The following is a 19,251-nucleotide window of genomic DNA, read 5'->3' on the forward strand; positions in this document are numbered from 1 at the left end:
ATACTTTCAGATCAACATAGAGGTAGTACACTTTCAGATCAACATAGAGGTAGTATACTTTCAGATCAACATAGAGGTAGTATACTTTCAGATCAACATAGAGGTAGTATAGAGGTAGTACACTTTCAGATCAACAGAGAGGTAGTATAGAGGTAGTACACTTTCAGATCAACAGAGAGGTAGTAGAGGTAGTACACTTTCAGATCAACATAGAGGCAGTATACTTTCAGATCAACATAGAGGTAGTATAGAGGCAGTACACTTTCAGATCAACATAGATGTAGTATACTTTCAGATCAACATAGAGGTAGTATACTTTCAGATCAACATAGAGGTAGTATAGCGGTAGTATACTTTCAGATCAACATAGAGGTAGTATACTTTCAGATCAACATAGAGGTAGTACACTTTCAGATCAAGATAGAGGTAGTATAGAGGTAGTATACTTTCAGATCAACATAGAGGTAGTATACTTTCAGATCAACATAGAGGTAGTACACTTTCAGATCAACATAGAGGTAGTATAGAGGTAGTATACTTTCAGATCAACATAGAGGTAGTATAGAGGTAGTACACTTTCAGATCAAGATAGAGGTAGTATAGAGGTAGTATACTTTCAGATCAACATATGGATAGTATAGAGGTAGTACACTTTCAGATCAACATAGAGGTACTATACTTTCAGATCAACATAGAGGTAGTATAGAGGTAGTATACTTTCAGATCAACAGAGAGGTAGTATACTTTCAGATCAACATAGAGGTAGTATACTTTCAGATCAACATAGAGGTAGTATACTTTCAGATCAACATAGAGGTAGTACACTTGCAGATCAACAGAGAGGTAGTATAGAGGTAGTACACTTTCAGATCAACAGAGAGGTAGTATAGAGGTAGTACACTTTCAGATCAACATAGAGGCAGTATACTTTCAGATCAACATAGAGGTAGTATAGAGGTAGTACACTTTCAGATCAACATAGAGGTAGTATACTTTCAGATCAACATAGAGGTAGTATAGAGGTAGTACACTTTCAGATCAACAGAGAGGTAGTATAGAGGTAGTACACTTTCAGATCAACAGAGAGGTAGTAGAGGTAGTACACTTTCAGATCAACATAGAGGCAGTATACTTTCAGATCAACATAGAGGTAGTATAGAGGCAGTACACTTTCAGATCAACATAGAGGTAGTATAGAGGTAGTACACTTTCAGATCAACATAGAGGTAGTATACTTTCAGATCAACATAGAGGTAGTACACTTTCAGATCAACATAGAGGTAGTATACTTTCAGATCAACATAGAGGTAGTACACTTTCAGATCAACAGAGAGGTAGTATAGAGGTAGTATACTTTCAGATCAACATAGAGGTAGTACACTTTCAGATCAACATAGAGGTAGTATAGAGAGAGGTAGTACACTTTCAGATCAACATAGAGGTAGTATAGAGAGAGGTAGTACACTTTCAGATCAACATAGAGGTAGTATAGAGGTAGTATACTTTCAGATCAACATAGAGGTAGTATACTTTCAGATCAACAGAGAGGTAGTATACTTTCAGATCAACATAGAGGCAGTACACTTTCAGATCAACATAGAGGTAGTATACTTTCAGATCAACATAGAGGTAGTACACTTTCAGATCAACAGAGAGGTAGTATAGAGGTAGTATACTTTCAGATCAACATAGAGGTAGTACACTTTCAGATCAACATAGAGGTAGTATAGAGAGAGGTAGTACACTTTCAGATCAACATAGAGGTAGTATAGAGAGAGGTAGTACACTTTCAGATCAACATAGAGGTAGTATAGAGGTAGTATACTTTCAGATCAACATAGAGGTAGTATACTTTCAGATCAACAGAGAGGTAGTATACTTTCAGATCAACATAGAGGCAGTACACTTTCAGATCAACATAGAGGTAGTATACTTTCAGATCAACATAGAGGTAGTATAGAGAGAGGTAGTATACTTTCAGATCAACAGAGAGGTAGTATACTTTCAGATCAACATAGAGGCAGTATAGAGGTAGTATACTTTCAGATCAACATAGAGGCAGTATAGAGGTAGTATACTTTCAGATCAACATAGAGGCAGTACACTTTCACGTCCATTTATTTTGCCTTAAAATATCGTAATGGAAAGAAGGTAAAGAAGGTAAATAAGGTAGAAGGTGACATCCAGCCATATCTTTAAAAAGTCATCCTTACCATGGGTGGCATGTCCATCTATCTGTTACTGCAGGTCTCCAAAAGAAGCAGGTCTGAATCAGGCATCAACCAGTGTTCATTTGAATGTGCTGGCGTTTGAAACGGCTGTGTCATTTAGTACCATACAGACTTATCAACCTAAACACGGTGTTTAGGAGGTCCGAATTAATAATATGTACTTTAAAGGGTGCTGCTAAGCATCGTGGGTTGTAATCAACAGGTGTGTGTGTGTGTGTGTGTGTGTGTGGCATGTCTTCCTTTAACAGGTGAAGACTCATTTATACCCTGGCAGCAGTCAACAGGGGGGTGTGTGTGTGTGTGTGAGTGTGTGTATATGCGCATGTGTGTGTGGTCATTAGGAATGTCCAGAATCCACTTATCAGTGTGTCTGGTGACAACTCCTCAACATCAAAGAACTCTCTGTCGGGTCTTGTTGACCAGAACCATTTGAGCTCTTATTGCAATGCGAGAGTGGATAGATTCTTCTCGGCATTCAACCATTTTGTCTAACTGAGTCAATAGCAATAAATTCATCTACAGTATGTTTACATTTGATTAATTTTACAATCCATAAAATTGAGTTTCTTTATGTCATAAAGAACAGCGACATTACGGAGCATTTTGTTAAAGATGCCTGTATTTAAAACCATCCTCTTAAAAAAAAAAGTTTCCTCAAGCACCAGTATTTGGATTATAATCTCTAGATTAAACAGAAACCTATACAGATCTGTCAGATGAGGAAGGTACAACTTGTGTTCATTAGAGGAAGGCACAACTCCAGAGACATGTGTTCATTAGAGGAAGGCACGACTCCAGGGACATGTGTTCATTAGAGGAAGGCACAACTCCAGAGACATGTGTTCATTAGAGGACGACACAACTCCAGAGACTTGTGTTCATTAGAGGAAGGCACAACTCCAGGGACATGTGTTCATTAGAGGAAGGCACAACTCCAGAGACATGTGTTCATTAGAGGAAGGCACAACTCCAGAGACTTGTGTTCATTAGAGGAAGGCACAACTCCAGGGACATGTGTTCATTAGAGGAAGGCACAACTCCAGAGACATGTGTTCATTAGAGGAAGGCACAACTCCAGAGACATGTGTTCATTAGAGGACGACACAACTCCAGAGACATGTGTTCATTAGAGGAAGACACAACTCCAGAGACATGTGTTCATTAGAGGAAGGCACAACTCCAGAGACATGTGTTCATTAGAGGAAGGCACAACTCCAGAGACATGTGTTCATTAGAGGAAGGCACAACTCCAGAGACATGTGTTCATTAGAGGAAGGCACAACACCAGAGACATGTGTTCATTAGAGGAAGGCACAACTCCAGAGACATGTGTTCATTAGAGGAAGGCACAACTCCAGAGACATGTGTTCATTAGAGGAAGGCACAACTCCAGAGACATGTGTTCATTAGAGGAAGGCACAACACCAGAGACATGTGTTCATTAGAGGAAGGCACAACTCCAGAGACATGTGTTCATTAGAGGAAGGCACAACTCCAGAGACATGTGTTCATTAGAGGAAGGCACAACTCCAGAGACATGTGTTCATTAGAGGAAGGCACAACACCAGAGACATGTGTTCATTAGAGGAAGGCACAACTCCAGAGACATGTGTTCATTAGAGGAAGGCACAACTCCAGAGACGTGTGTTCATTAGAGGAAGGCACAACTCCAGAGACATGTGTTCATTAGAGGAAGGCACAACTCCAGAGACATGTGTTCATTAGAGGAAGGCACAACTCCAGAGACATGTGTTCATTAGAGGAAGGCACAACTCCAGAGACATTTGTTCATTAGAGGAAGGCACAACTCCAGAGACATGTGTTCATTAGAGGAAGGCACAACTCCAGAGACATTTGTTCATTAGAGGAAGGCACAACTCCAGAGACATGTGTTCATTAGAGGAAGGCACAACTCCAGAGACATGTGTTCATTAGAGGAAGGCACAACTCCAGAGACATTTGTTCATTAGAGGAAGGCACAACTCCAGAGACATTTGTTCATTAGAGGAAGGCACAACTCCAGAGACATGTGTTCATTAGAGGAAGGCACAACACCAGAGACATGTGTTCATTAGAGGAAGGCACAACTCCAGAGACATGTGTTCATTAGAGGAAGGCACAACTCCAGAGACATGTGTTCATTAGAGGAAGGCACAACTCCAGAGACATGTGTTCATTAGAGGAAGGCACAACTCCAGAGACATGTGTTCATTAGAGGAAGGCACAACTCCAGAGACATGTGTTCATTAGAGGAAGGCACAACTCCAGAGACATGTGTTCATTAGAGGACGACACAACTCCAGAGACATGTGTTCATTAGAGGACGACACAACTCCAGGGACATGTGTTCATTAGAGGACGACACAACTCCAGAGACATGTGTTCATTAGAGGAAGGCACAACACCAGAGACATGTGTTCATTAGAGGAAGGCACAACTCCAGAGACATGTGTTCATTAGAGGAAGGCACAACTCCAGAGACGTGTGTTCATTAGAGGACGACACAACTCCAGAGACATGTGTTCATTAGAGGAAGGCACAACACCAGAGACATGTGTTCATTAGAGGAAGGCACAACTCCAGAGACATGTGTTCATTAGAGGAAGGCACAACTCCAGAGACGTGTGTTCATTAGAGGAAGGCACAACTCCAGAGACATGTGTTCATTAGAGGAAGGCACAACACCAGAGACATGTGTTCATTAGAGGAAGGCACAACACCAGAGACATGTGTTCATTAGAGGAAGGCACAACTCCAGAGACATGTGTTCATTAGAGGACGACACAACTCCAGAGACATGTGTTCATTAGAGGACGACACAACTCCAGGGACATGTGTTCATTAGAGGACGACACAACTCCAGAGACATGTGTTCATTAGAGGAAGGCACAACACCAGAGACATGTGTTCATTAGAGGAAGGCACAACTCCAGAGACATGTGTTCATTAGAGGAAGGCACAACTCCAGAGACGTGTGTTCATTAGAGGACGACACAACTCCAGAGACATGTGTTCATTAGAGGAAGGCACAACACCAGAGACATGTGTTCATTAGAGGAAGGCACAACTCCAGAGACATGTGTTCATTAGAGGAAGGCACAACTCCAGAGACGTGTGTTCATTAGAGGAAGGCACAACTCCAGAGACATGTGTTCATTAGAGGAAGGCACAACACCAGAGACATGTGTTCATTAGAGGAAGGCACAACACCAGAGACATGTGTTCATTAGAGGAAGGCACAACTCCAGAGACATGTGTTCATTAGAGGAAGGCACAACTCCAGAGACATGTGTTCATTAGAGGAAGGCACAACTCCAGAGACATGTGTTCATTAGAGGAAGGCACAACTCCAGAGACATTTGTTCATTAGAGGAAGGCACAACTCCAGAGACATGTGTTCATTAGAGGAAGGCACAACACCAGAGACATGTGTTCATTAGAGGAAGGCACAACTCCAGAGACATGTGTTCATTAGAGGAAGGCACAACTCCAGAGACATGTGTTCATTAGAGGAAGGCACAACTCCAGAGACATGTGTTCATTAGAGGAAGGCACAACACCAGAGACATGTGTTCATTAGAGGAAGGCACAACTCCAGAGACATGTGTTCATTAGAGGAAGGCACAACTCCAGAGACATGTGTTCATTAGAGGACGACACAACTCCAGAGACATGTGTTCATTAGAGGACGACACAACTCCAGGGACATGTGTTCATTAGAGGACGACACAACTCCAGAGACATGTGTTCATTAGAGGAAGGCACAACACCAGAGACATGTGTTCATTAGAGGAAGGCACAACTCCAGAGACATGTGTTCATTAGAGGAAGGCACAACTCCAGAGACGTGTGTTCATTAGAGGACGACACAACTCCAGAGACATGTGTTCATTAGAGGAAGGCACAACACCAGAGACATGTGTTCATTAGAGGAAGGCACAACTCCAGAGACATGTGTTCATTAGAGGAAGGCACAACTCCAGAGACGTGTGTTCATTAGAGGAAGGCACAACTCCAGAGACATGTGTTCATTAGAGGAAGGCACAACACCAGAGACATGTGTTCATTAGAGGAAGGCACAACACCAGAGACATGTGTTCATTAGAGGAAGGCACAACTCCAGAGACATGTGTTCATTAGAGGAAGGCACAACTCCAGAGACGTGTGTTCATTAGAGGAAGGCACAACTCCAGAGACATGTGTTCATTAGAGGAAGGCACAACTCCAGAGACATGTGTTCATTAGAGGAAGGCACAACTCCAGAGACATGTGTTCATTAGAGGAAGGCACAACTCCAGAGACATTTGTTCATTAGAGGAAGGCACAACTCCAGAGACATTTGTTCATTAGAGGAAGGCACAACTCCAGAGACATGTGTTCATTAGAGGAAGGCACAACACCAGAGACATGTGTTCATTAGAGGAAGGCACAACTCCAGAGACATGTGTTCATTAGAGGAAGGCACAACTCCAGAGACATGTGTTCATTAGAGGAAGGCACAACTCCAGAGACATGTGTTCATTAGAGGAAGGCACAACACCAGAGACATGTGTTCATTAGAGGAAGGCACAACTCCAGAGACATGTGTTCATTAGAGGAAGGCACAACTCCAGAGACATGTGTTCATTAGAGGACGACACAACTCCAGAGACATGTGTTCATTAGAGGACGACACAACTCCAGGGACATGTGTTCATTAGAGGACGACACAACTCCAGAGACATGTGTTCATTAGAGGAAGGCACAACACCAGAGACATGTGTTCATTAGAGGAAGGCACAACTCCAGAGACATGTGTTCATTAGAGGAAGGCACAACTCCAGAGACGTGTGTTCATTAGAGGACGACACAACTCCAGAGACATGTGTTCATTAGAGGAAGGCACAACACCAGAGACATGTGTTCATTAGAGGAAGGCACAACTCCAGAGACATGTGTTCATTAGAGGAAGGCACAACTCCAGAGACGTGTGTTCATTAGAGGAAGGCACAACTCCAGAGACATGTGTTCATTAGAGGAAGGCACAACACCAGAGACATGTGTTCATTAGAGGAAGGCACAACACCAGAGACATGTGTTCATTAGAGGAAGGCACAACTCCAGAGACATGTGTTCATTAGAGGAAGGCACAACTCCAGAGACGTGTGTTCATTAGAGGAAGGCACAACTCCAGAGACATGTGTTCATTAGAGGAAGGCACAACTCCAGAGACATGTGTTCATTAGAGGAAGGCACAACTCCAGAGACATTTGTTCATTAGAGGACGGCACAACTCCAGAGACATGTGTTCATTAGAGGAAGGCACAACTCCAGAGACATGTGTTCATTAGAGGAAGGCACAACTCCAGAGACATGTGTTCATTAGAGGAAGGCACAACACCAGAGACATGTGTTCATTAGAGGAAGGCACAACTCCAGAGACATGTGTTCATTAGAGGAAGGCACAACTCCAGAGACGTGTGTTCATTAGAGGACGACACAACTCCAGAGACATGTGTTCATTAGAGGAAGGCACAACTCCAGAGACATGTGTTCATTAGATGAAGGCACAACTCCAGAGACATGTGTTCATTAGAGGAAGGCACAACTCCAGAGACATGTGTTCATTAGAGGAAGGCACAACTCCAGAGACATGTGTTCATTAGAGGAAGGCACAACTCCAGAGACATGTGTTCATTAGAGGAAGGCACAACTCCAGAGACATGTGTTCATTTAGAGGCACAACTCCAGGTGTTCAAGGCACAACTCCAGAGACATGTGTTCATTAGAGGAAGGCACAACTCCAGAGACATGTGTTCATTAGAGGAAGGCACAACTCCAGAGACATGTGTTCATTAGAGGAAGGCACAACACCAGAGACATGTGTTCATTAGAGGAAGGCACAACTCCAGAGACATGTGTTCATTAGAGGAAGGCACAACTCCAGAGACGTGTGTTCATTAGAGGACGACACAACTCCAGAGACATGTGTTCATTAGAGGAAGGCACAACTCCAGAGACATGTGTTCATTAGAGGAAGGCACAACTCCAGAGACATGTGTTCATTAGAGGAAGGCACAACTCCAGAGACATGTGTTCATTAGAGGAAGGCACAACTCCAGAGACATGTGTTCATTAGAGGAAGGCACAACTCCAGAGACATGTGTTCATTAGAGGAAGGCACAACTCCAGAGACATGTGTTCATTAGAGGAAGGCACAACTCCAGAGACATGTGTTCATTAGAGGCGAAACAACTCGTTTTCTTATACATCCACATGGAAATGCTATGAATTCCACTGCAAAGAATCAGGAAGCAATAATTCTAGGTGCCGATTTGACTCTTTCAAAAAAAAAAGTCAGCTGTAATTCCGATCAGGATAAACAGCATGGAATGTAACGGTGACGTCATCCATATTATTCCACAGTCTTCAATTAAAAAAAAAAAAAGAAGTCCCGTCTATCTGTTTCGCCCATCTATCTGTCTCTCTGTTCTAAAACACTGAGTGTCAGTGTCTTCAGTGGCTCTGCCCAAATGTCGAAACTTTTGAATCTGATTGTCACTGAGCCAGGGGCTTCCAATGACACGACCAGGTGGGCAAGACAGGACCGGAGGAGATAGGAGATGAGTGAGTGGAGAGGATTTTGCGAAGGACAGGAGGAGAAGGAGAGATAATATGAGGACTGTTTCTGGAAAATCAAGCAAATTTTTTTTTTGAGGTCAATCAAATTTGTTCCAATTAAAAATGTAATGTTTTATATTTGAGACATTCTTTTAGAAGGACATCAAGATACAGCTACAACTTTTCTGTACTGTCTCTCTCTCTCTCCCTCGTTCCTCCTCGTTGTATCTCTTTGATGTTCCAGGTGTGGATTTATCACGCACCGTTTCACGAGAAAACAAAAGACTCGTTTCATTCCAGCGTTATTAATACGATCTCTAATGACAGTGCTACCAACACAACAACTTCACCCGCTTGCACAAGAGACGCTCTGCATGTGTCGTTCACTTCTTCCACACACAGCAACATGAAAACATCCATTTATCCTGGAGGGAGTAAGCCTCTCTCCCATTTTTAAGCATTCTTTAAATAAAGTTTGATTTGTAATAATGACAATCCGTGGATCAGATCACCATCATATATTTTATTATTCACATTAAATATTATATTAATAGACTAGAGCATTTCAATAAAATTATATTTTCACAAATGTCTTCAAAACGATTCATTCAGGTGCTTTTATAACCATGTTGCAGTAGTTTGACCCAAGGAGGAAGTCAGATATACCATCATCAGGATTGAAAATGCATCCGAGGACCTCACAATTCAAAAACAATACTTTCAGATCATTTATAGGATTAATCCCATATTTCTTCGGCAAGGCAGGGTTTTGGCAACTATAAAATAAATATAACTTGAATTCAGTCACCTGTCTAGACAGTACCAGGTCAACCAGAGTCGCATTCTAGAATGTTGGTGCGGAATGGAACTCCGGAATGGTGCATCATAACTGATTAGGGCCCAGCTTTAAAAAGTAGTCATGAACGGTACAACATAAACGATTAGGGCCCAGTTTTAAAAAGTAGTTAGTAAGCATTGTGGTCACATTAAGGGTAATTTAACTTGTTTCGGATCAGATCGGCTCTGGATCAGATCAGGGCTGGGATCAATTGCATTTCAATTCAGTCAATTAAATTGCTTTTTTTCAATGTGGATAACTGGAAATTAAATTTCCGTTTAACTGCCTGAATTGGAAATAGAATTGACCCCGACATTACTCCCCATAGCAGTTGTCCGTAATAGTTGTTCTGAATGGCGTTGGTTGAGGACCCGCTAGGCGCGTTGGTTGGTGTTGTCTCACTAAGCATGCTGGGACCAGAGGAAGCGATCACAGCGCTCCAGCATGGTCTGGATCAGAGCCCTGAGGTAGACAGGAAAAACAGAGAAACGTTAGTATCATATGTGTTTTTTGTATAACCTTGTGTTGTCTCTGGCCCTATTTGTATAACCTTGTGTTGTCTACGGCCCTATTTGTATAACCTTGTGTTGTCTACGGCCCTATTTGTATAACCTTGTGTTGTCTACGGCCCTATTTGTATAACCTTGTGTTGTTTACGGCCCTATTTGTATAACCTGGTGTTGTCTCTGGCCCTATTTGTATAACCTGGTGTTGTCTCTGGCCCTATTTGTATAACCTTGTGTTGTCTCTGGCCCTATTTGTATAACCTGGTGTTGTCTACGGCCCTATTTGTATAACCTGGTGTTGTCTACGGCCCTATTTGTATAACCTGGTGTTGTCTCTGGCCCTATTTGTATAACCTTGTGTTGTCTACGGTCCTATTTGTATAACCTGGTGTTGTCTACGGCCCTATTTGTATAACCTGGTGTTGTCTACGGCCCTATTTGTATAACCTTGTGTTGTCTACGGCCCTATTTGTATAACCTTGTGTTGTCTACGGCCCTATTTGTATAACTTGGTGTTGTCTACGGCCCTATTTGTATAACCTGGTGTTGTCTACGGCCCTATTTGTATAACCTTGTGTTGTCTACGGCCCTATTTGTATAACCTGGTGTTGTTTACGGCCCTATTTGTATAGCCTTGTGTTGTCTACGGCCCTATTTGTATAACCTGGTGTTGTCTACGGCCCTATTTGTATAACCTGGTGTTGTCTAGGGGATGATTGTTATGATATCAATCAATGACGTGTTTTTTTTAACTAGCTGATCATAGTCCCTGGTATCCTCGTCCTTGGTATCGTGTATCACAGTCCCTGGTACCTGGTATAATAGTCCCTGGTATCATAGTCCCTGGTATCTGGTATAATAGTCCCTGGTATCATCGTCCCTGGTATATGTTATCATCATCCCTGGTATCATAGTCCCTGGTATCTGTTATCATCGTCCCTGGTATCATAGTCCCTGGTATCTGTTATCATAGTCCCTGGTATCTGTTATCATAGTCCCTGGTATCTGTTATCATAGTCCCTGATACCACTGTCCCTAGTATATGGTATAATAGTCCCTGGTATCTGTTATCATCGTCCCTGGTATCTGTTATCATAGTCCCTGGTATCTGTTATCATAGTCCCTGGTATCTGATATCATAGTCCCTGATACCACAGTCCCTGGTGTCTGGTATAATAGTCCCTGGTATCATAGTCCCTGGTATATGTTTTCATCGTCCCTGGTATCATAGTCCCTGGTATCTGTTATCATAGTCCCTGGTATCTGGTATCATAGTCCCTGGTATCTGTTATCATCGTCCCTGGTATCATCGTCCCTGGTATCATCGTCCCTGGTATCATAGTCCCTGGTATCTGTTATCATCGTCCCTGGTATCTGGTATCATAGTCCCTGGTATCTGTTATCATAGTCCCTGGTATCTGTTATCATAGTCCCTGGTATCTGTTATCATCGTCCCTGGTATCTGGTATCATAGTCCCTGGTATCTGTTATCATCGTCCCTGGTATCATAGTCCCTGGTATCTGTTATCATCGTCCCTGGTATCTGTTATCATCATCCCTGGTATCTGGTATCATAGTCCCTGGTTTCTGATATCATCGTCCCTGGTATCTGGTATCATAGTCCCTGGTATCTGGTATCATAGTCCCTGGTATCTGGTATCATAGTCCCTGGTATCTGGTATCATAGTCCCTGGTATGATCCATCACCCACCTCTGTCTCTTCTCAGCCACACGGAGAAGCTCACAGACCAGGGCGGAGTGTGGCCCCAGCTCCATGTCCGACTGCATCCCCACCTCCTGTAGGGCCTCAAAGGCCCGGTCGGGGCCCACAGCCCGGGCCAGACGCAAGACCAGGTTCTCTGGAGTCACCTCTGTCTGGATATGGTCAGCTGCAGAGCCACCGTTGGTCAGGCTGGGGCTGGTCCCGTTGGAGGCTAGGGCCAGGGAAGGGGTAGGAGCCAGGGAAGGGGTAGGAGCCAGGGAAGGGGTAGGAGCCAGGGAAGGGGTAGGAGCCGAGGAGGGGGTGGGAGCCGAGGAGGGGGTGGGAGCCGAGGAGGGGGTGGGAGCCGAGGAGGGGTTGGGATCTGGGGTTGGGATATGGTCAGACGGTCTGCTGTTACTACACTGCTGAGACAGCTGGAGAAGCATCTTCCACTCATCCATGGTCTGAGGCACCATGCCTGAGAATCACACCAGGAGAGAGTTAGACATATATATATATATATATATAGAGAGAGAAATAAGAGCATTCAGGGTTGTGATCATGTAGACCAAATATTTACTAAACCGTAGTAGTAGTACACTGAGAGGTTAATCCCTTAATTCAAATTATTACTATGACAGTCATTACCACTGGGTTCCTCCAGCAGACTCATGTCGTCCAGTCTACAGATGGTAGAGAAAGCCTCTGTACGACGTTGGAGCTCACAGCACAGGTACACATAACCAGTCCAGTACCTGCACAGAGAACACAGTCATTATAACAGTCCTAACACAGGTACACATAGCCAGTCCAGTACCTGCACAGAGAACACAGTCATTATAACAGTCCTAACACAGGTACACATAGCCAGTCCAGTACATGCACAGAGAACACAGTCATTATAACAGTCCTAACACAGGTACACATAGCCAGTCCAGTACCTGCACAGAGAACACAGTCATTATAACAGTCCTAACACAGGTACACATGGAAAAACATTAGTCTGCATTTAATGGTGACATGATATTGCCCCCCTCTGGCAGAAATCAAGTAATGTCTCTTCACCCATGATCAGTATTTAAGTACATCACACACACACACGTTTGGGGTCACTTAGAAATGTCCTTGTTTTTGAAGGAAAAGCAACTTTTTTTGTCCATTAAAATAACATAAAATAGATCAGAAATACAGTGTAGACATTGTTAATGTTGTAAATGACTATTGTAGCTGGAAACGGCAGATTTTTTAAATGGAATATCTACATAGGCGTACAGAGGCCCATTATCAGAAACCATCACTCTTGTGTTCCAATGGTACGTTGTGTTAGCTAAGTGTTAGCTAAGTTTATCATTTTAAAAGGCTGATTGATCATTAGAAAACCCTTTTGCAATTATGTTAGCACAGCTGACAAAAGAAGCAATAAAATTGGCCTTCTTTAGACTAGTGGAGTATCTGGAGCATCAGCATTTGTTGGTTTCGATTACAGACTCAAAATGGCCAGAAACAAAGGACTTTCTTCTGAAACTCGTCAGTCTATTCTTGTTCTGAGAAATGAAGGCTATTCCATGCGGGAAATTGCCAAGAAACTGAAGATCTCGTACAATGCTAGGTACCACTCTCTTCACAGAACAGCGTAAAATGTCTCTAACCAGTATAGAAAGAGGAGTGGGAGGCCCTGGTGCACAACTGAGCAAAAGGACAAGTACATTAGAGTGTCTAGTTTGAGAAACAGACGCCTCACAAGTCCTCAACTGGCAGCTTCATCAAATAGTACCCACAAAACACCAGTCTCAACGTCAACAGTGAAGAGGCGACTCCGGGATGCTGACCTTCTAGACAGAGTTGCAAAGAAAAAGCCATATCTCAGACTGGCCAATAAAAATAAAAGATTAAGATGGGAAAAAGAACACAGGCACAGGACAAAGGAAGATTGCCTAGAAGGCCAGCATCTCAGAGTCGCCTCTTCGCTGCAACCCCCCAACGGGCTTAGGAGGTGAAGGTCGAGTCATGCTTCCTCCGAAACATGACCCGCCAAGCCACGCTTCTTAACACCCACCCACTTAACTCAGAAGCTAGCTGCACCAATGTGTCGGAGGAAACACCATTCAACTGATGACCAATGTCAGCCTGCAGGCGCCTGGCCCACCAGAAGGAGTCGCTAGAGCGCAAAGAGCAAAGTAAAGCCCCCCCCCCCCCGGCCAAACCCTGTTTTACCATATAGCGGTGTAGCTAACTACTGGAACTACACACTACTGTTTTACCATGTAGCGGTGTAGCTAACTACTGGAACTACACACTACTGTTTTACCATGTAGCGGTGTAGCTAACTACTGGAACTACACACTACTGTTTTACCATGTAGCTAACTACTGGAACTACACACTACTGTTTTACCATGTAGCTAACTACTGGAACTACACACTACTGTTTTACCATGTAGCAGTGTAGTTAACTACTGGAACTACACACTACTGTTTTACCATGTAGCAGTGTAGTTAACTACTGGAACTACACACTACTGTTTTACCATGTAGCGGTGTAGCTAACTACTGGAACTACACACTACTTTATTAAAAATATATATATGGTTGAAGAAGGCAAGAACAGAGGAAGATTGGAACAAAAAGTATTATGGACAGACAAATCTAAGTTTGAGGTGTTCGGATCCCAAAGAAGAAGCGTCCGACTCATTGAAGAAGAACTCATCGTCCATTTTGAGGTGAGTAATCCCAGTTCTGATGTCCTGTTCTGATGTCCTGTTCTGATGTCCTGTTCTGATGTCCTGTTCTGATGTCCTGTTCTGATGTCCTGTTCTGATGTCCTGCTCTGATGTCCTGTTCTGATGGTCTGTTCTGATGTTCTGCTCTGATGTCCTGTTCTGATGTCCTGTTCTGATGTCCTGTTCTGATGTCCTGTTCTGATGTTCTGTTCTGATGTTCTGTTCTGATGTCCTGTTCTGATGTTCTGTTCTGATGTCCTGTTCTGTTGTTCTGATGGTCTGTTCTGATGTTCTGTTCTGATGTTCTGTTCTGATGTCCAGAAGCTCTTTTCGGTCATAAGAGACAGTAGCAGCAACATTATGTACAAAACAAGTTACGAACAATGTGAAAAAACAAAACAAAATAGCATGGTTGGTTAAGAGCCGATAATCCTAAACAATTCACTGAGTGTCACCAGCAAAGCACCCCCACATCATCACACCTCCTCCTCCATGCTTCACGGTGGGAACCATACATGGAGAGAACATCTGTTCACCTACTCTGCGTCTCACAAAGACACGGCGGTTGGAACCAAAAATCTCAAATTTGGACTCAAGAAATCAGACCAAAGGACAGATTTCCACAGGTCTAATGTCCATTGCTCATGTTTCTTCTTATTATTGGTGTTCTTCAGTAGTAGTTTCTTTGCAGAAATTTGTCCATGAAGGTCTGATTCATGCAGTCTCCTCTGAACAGTTTATGTTGAGATGCGTCTGTTACTTGAACTCTGTGAAGCATTTGTTTGGGCTGCAATCTACGGGGGGTAAATCTAATGAACTTATCCTCTGCAGCAGAGGTAACTCTGGGTCTTCCTTTCCTGTGGCGGTCCTCATGAGAGCCAGTTTCATCATAGCGCTTGATGGTTTATGCGACTGCACTTGAAGAAACTTTAAAAGTTCTTGAAATTCTCCAGATTGACGGACTGTCATTTCTCTTTGCTTATTTGAGCTGTTGAAGCTAGTTGAGAGAATGCCAAGAGTGTGCAAAGCTGTCAACAAGGCAAAGGGTGGCTACTTTGAAGAATCTCAAATATAACATTTATTTAAAAAAAAAAAAATTTAAAACACTTTTTGGGTTACTACATGATTCCATATGTAATTTTTCATAGTTTTAATGTATTCACTATTATTATACAATGTAGAATGAGTAGGTGTGTCCAAACTTTCGACTGGTACTGTGTGTGTGTGTAGTCTTTACCCGTTGATCCTGCATGTCTCAGCCATCTTCTGTTTGGAGGCCAGGTCAGCTGGAAGGCGTATCAGGAGAGATAGGAGACGACCATAACCCCAGCTGAAGAAATGGGAGTGCCATCTCGGTTGTCCGTCTGTGGTCAGTGTGTCGCTCTTTTGAGGTGCATCGTGGGTAAGGGCCAGCCCCAGCCAATCCTGTCGCAGAGCCTCTGGTTGGAGGAGGGACCCAAGGAACGACAGTCTAAGGGAGAGAAACAGAACAGCATGGTATTCATTAGGTACCAAATAGAAGAATGTACTGAAGCACAGAGGGATAACCTGGATTTGAGTAGTTTCTGTTACAAAACGTTATAAAATGTTTCCCCTTGTGTACCCCAATGAACACGACCTGGATGTATTCATATTGATGGGCTGTGACAACGACGAGACGGCCTACAGGGAGGAAGTGAGGGCCCTCGGAGTGTGGTGTCAGGAAAATAACCTCACACTCAACGTCAACAAAACTAAGGAGATGATTGGGGACTTCAGGAAACAGCAGAGGGAACACCCCCCTATCCACATCGATGGAACAGTAGTGGAGAGGGTAGCAAGTTTTAAGTTCCTCGGCATACACATCACAGACAAACTGAATTGGTCCACTCACACAGACAGCATCGTGAAGAAGGCGCAGCAGCGCCTCTTCAACCTCAGGAGGCTGAAGAAATTCGGTTTGTCACCAAAAGCACTCACAAACTTCTACAGATGCACAATCGAGAGCATCCTGGCGGGCTGTATCACCGCCTGGTACGGCAACTGCTCCGCCCACAACCGTAAGGCTCTCCAGAGGGTAGTGAGGTCTGCACAACGCATCACCGGGGGCAAACTACCTGCCCTCCAGGACACCTACACCACCCGATGTTACAGGAAGGCCATAAAGATCATCAAGGACATCAACCACCCGAGCCACTGCCTGTTCACCCCGCTATCATCCAGAAGGCGAGGTCAGTACAGGTGCATCAAAGCTGGGACCAAGAGACTGAAAAACAGCTTCTATATCAAGGCCATCAGACTGTTAAACAGCCACCACTAACATTGAGTGGCTGCTGCCAACACACTGACACTGTCACTGACTCAACTCCAGCCACTTTAATAATGGGAATTGATGGGAAATGATGTAAATATATCACTAGCCACTTTAAACAATGCTACCTTATATAATGTTACTTACCCTACATTATTCATCTCATATGCATACGTATATACTGTACTCTATATCATCGACTGTATCCTTATGTAATACATGTATCACTAGCCACTTTAACTATGCCACTTTGTTTACATACTCATCTCATTTGTACATACTGTACTCGATACCATCTACTGTATCTTGCCTATGCTGCTCTGTACCATCACTCATTCATATATCCTTATGTACATATTCTTTATCCCCTTACACTGTGTATAAGACAGTAGTTTTGGAATTGTTAGTTAGATTACTTGTTGGTTATTACTGCATTGTCGGAACTAGAAGCACAAGCATTTCGCTACACTCGCATTAACATCTGCTAACCATGTGTATGTGACAAATAAAATTAGATTTATTTGATTTGATTTTGATATATTAACTCTTTAAATGGAGAGAAAGATCTATAAAAACATTGTACTTCATGGTTTAGTGTAAACCTACCTTTGTTCCTCGGCCCGTGATTGGACAAGGTTGTCTAGGTAAGCCAGGAAGTGGCTATGTTTGGCCATGGCTGTGACGTCAGAGGGGAGGATTGTGGGATAGAACTGGGTGAAGGAGCGAACGGCTAACTCTCCATGTTTCTCATACAACCTACACAAAGAGGAGAGGAAGGTGATTTTTGAGAACGTTATCATGAACTACAGACGAGTGAGACAGAGATTATGATGCTCAGTAGGCTTAACCCTCACTGCTGTGTTCCGGTCCAATTGGACCTATTCTTTTTTTTAATAGATTTTTAAAATTTTACCTTTATTTAACTAGGAACAGTGGGTTAACTGCCTTGTTCACGGGCAGAACGACACATTTTTTACCTTGTCAGCTCGGGGATTCAAAGTCCAACGCTGGGGCGGCAGCGTAGCCTAGTGGTTAGAGTGTTGGACTAGTAACCGAAAGGTTGCAAGTTCAAATCCCCGAGCTGACAAGGTACAAATCTGTCGTTCTGCCCCTGAACAGGCAGTTAACCCACTGTTCCTAGACCGTCATTGAAAATAAGAATTTGTTCTTAACTGACTTGCCTGGTTAAATAAAGGTAAAAATAAATAAATAAAAAAAAAACACTAGTCTACCTTGCTGCCCCAAATTAAAGTTTTGTCTCTGAAATATTTAGTTAATTTAATCTGATTGTCATTAGGTTCCATGACTTTGTCCACACAGGGCATCTGAACACACAAAATACATTTTGATGAATTTCATATAAAATTTTGGGTGTTTGATTCAACTTTTGTACACCTGTGGTGTTCCCGGTCAAAAATGACCGGTCATTAGACATTAATGGGTGAGACTACAATTAGTCTACAAAATTTAGTTCAGGCATAAGCCTATTCATCAGATGGACACACTTCCTCTCCTAGACCCCCACATGCATGTGTGTTTGAACACACACACACACACACACACACACCTTCTTGGCTTCCATGGCAACCCCCACGGGAACCACACCCGTCGAAGCTAGGCGAAGCTGTGGTTGACTGCTTAATCTAGGCGAAGCTGTGGTTGACTGTCAAAGCTAGGCGAAGCTGTGGTTGACTGTCAAAGCTAGGCGAAGCTGTGGTTGACTGCTTAATCTAGGCGAAGCTGTGGTTGACTGTCAAAGCTAGGCGAAGCTGTGGTTGACTGTCAAAGCTAGGCGAAGATGTGGTTGACTGTCAAAGCTAGGCGAAGCTGTGGTTGACTGCTTAATCTAGGCGAAGCTGTGGTTGACTGTCAAAGCTAGGCGAAGCTGTGGTTGACTGTCTGTCAAAGCTAGGCGAAGCTGTGGTTGACTGTCAAAAGTGAGGTGAAGCTGTGGTTGACTAATAAAGCTAGTGGTTGACTGTTAAGAGAGTTGAGGGGAGAGAGGAGTTGAGAGAGTAGAGGGAAAGAAGGGAGAGGGAGGAGAAAGAGAGGGGAGACGGGGAGGAGGAGAGGTGAGGGAGAGAGGAGGGAGAGAGTAGAGGGAAAGAGGGGAGAGAGGGAGGAGAAAGAGAGGGTAGACGGGGAGGAGGAGAGGTGAGGGAGAGAGAGGAGAGGGGGACGAGGGAGGAGAGGGGCTTATCTACCTGTGCAGGTGAGCGAGGAGCATCGGAGCGCTCCAGGGTTGTAGTTCTCTGAGACAGCGTAGAGATTTGAGCAGGTCTCCTTTCTGGATCACCTCTACCACCTTACTGGACTGGGTTAGCTCTGGCAGTGGAGAAATGCCCTTTTAATAGTGAACGTGTGT

At 43.6% G+C, this 19,251-nt stretch overlaps 1 protein-coding gene across 2 annotated transcripts in view; it reads right to left on the bottom strand.

The window, feature by feature from the left end:
• Positions 1–9,334: 9,334 nt before the first annotated feature.
• LOC139406336 (HPS5 biogenesis of lysosomal organelles complex 2 subunit 2) overlaps positions 9,335–19,251 on the bottom strand; it is a 38,612-nt gene continuing 28,695 nt past the window's right edge. Inside the window, exons 16-21 of one of the 2 annotated variants that reach the window (XM_071148838.1) lie at positions 19,091–19,211; positions 17,493–17,642; positions 15,834–16,067; positions 12,526–12,632; positions 11,887–12,355; positions 9,335–10,131 (exon numbers count right to left, since the gene is read on the bottom strand). In XM_071148838.1, coding sequence (XP_071004939.1) covers positions 10,071–10,131; positions 11,887–12,355; positions 12,526–12,632; positions 15,834–16,067; positions 17,493–17,642; positions 19,091–19,211 — 1,142 coding nt within the window. In that variant the 3' untranslated portion in view covers positions 9,335–10,070. The other variant, XM_071148839.1, reaches the window with a different exon arrangement.

Source organism: Oncorhynchus clarkii, chromosome 4 (assembly GCF_045791955.1).
Source record: "Oncorhynchus clarkii lewisi isolate Uvic-CL-2024 chromosome 4, UVic_Ocla_1.0, whole genome shotgun sequence".
Lineage (NCBI taxonomy): Eukaryota > Metazoa > Chordata > Actinopteri > Salmoniformes > Salmonidae > Oncorhynchus > Oncorhynchus clarkii.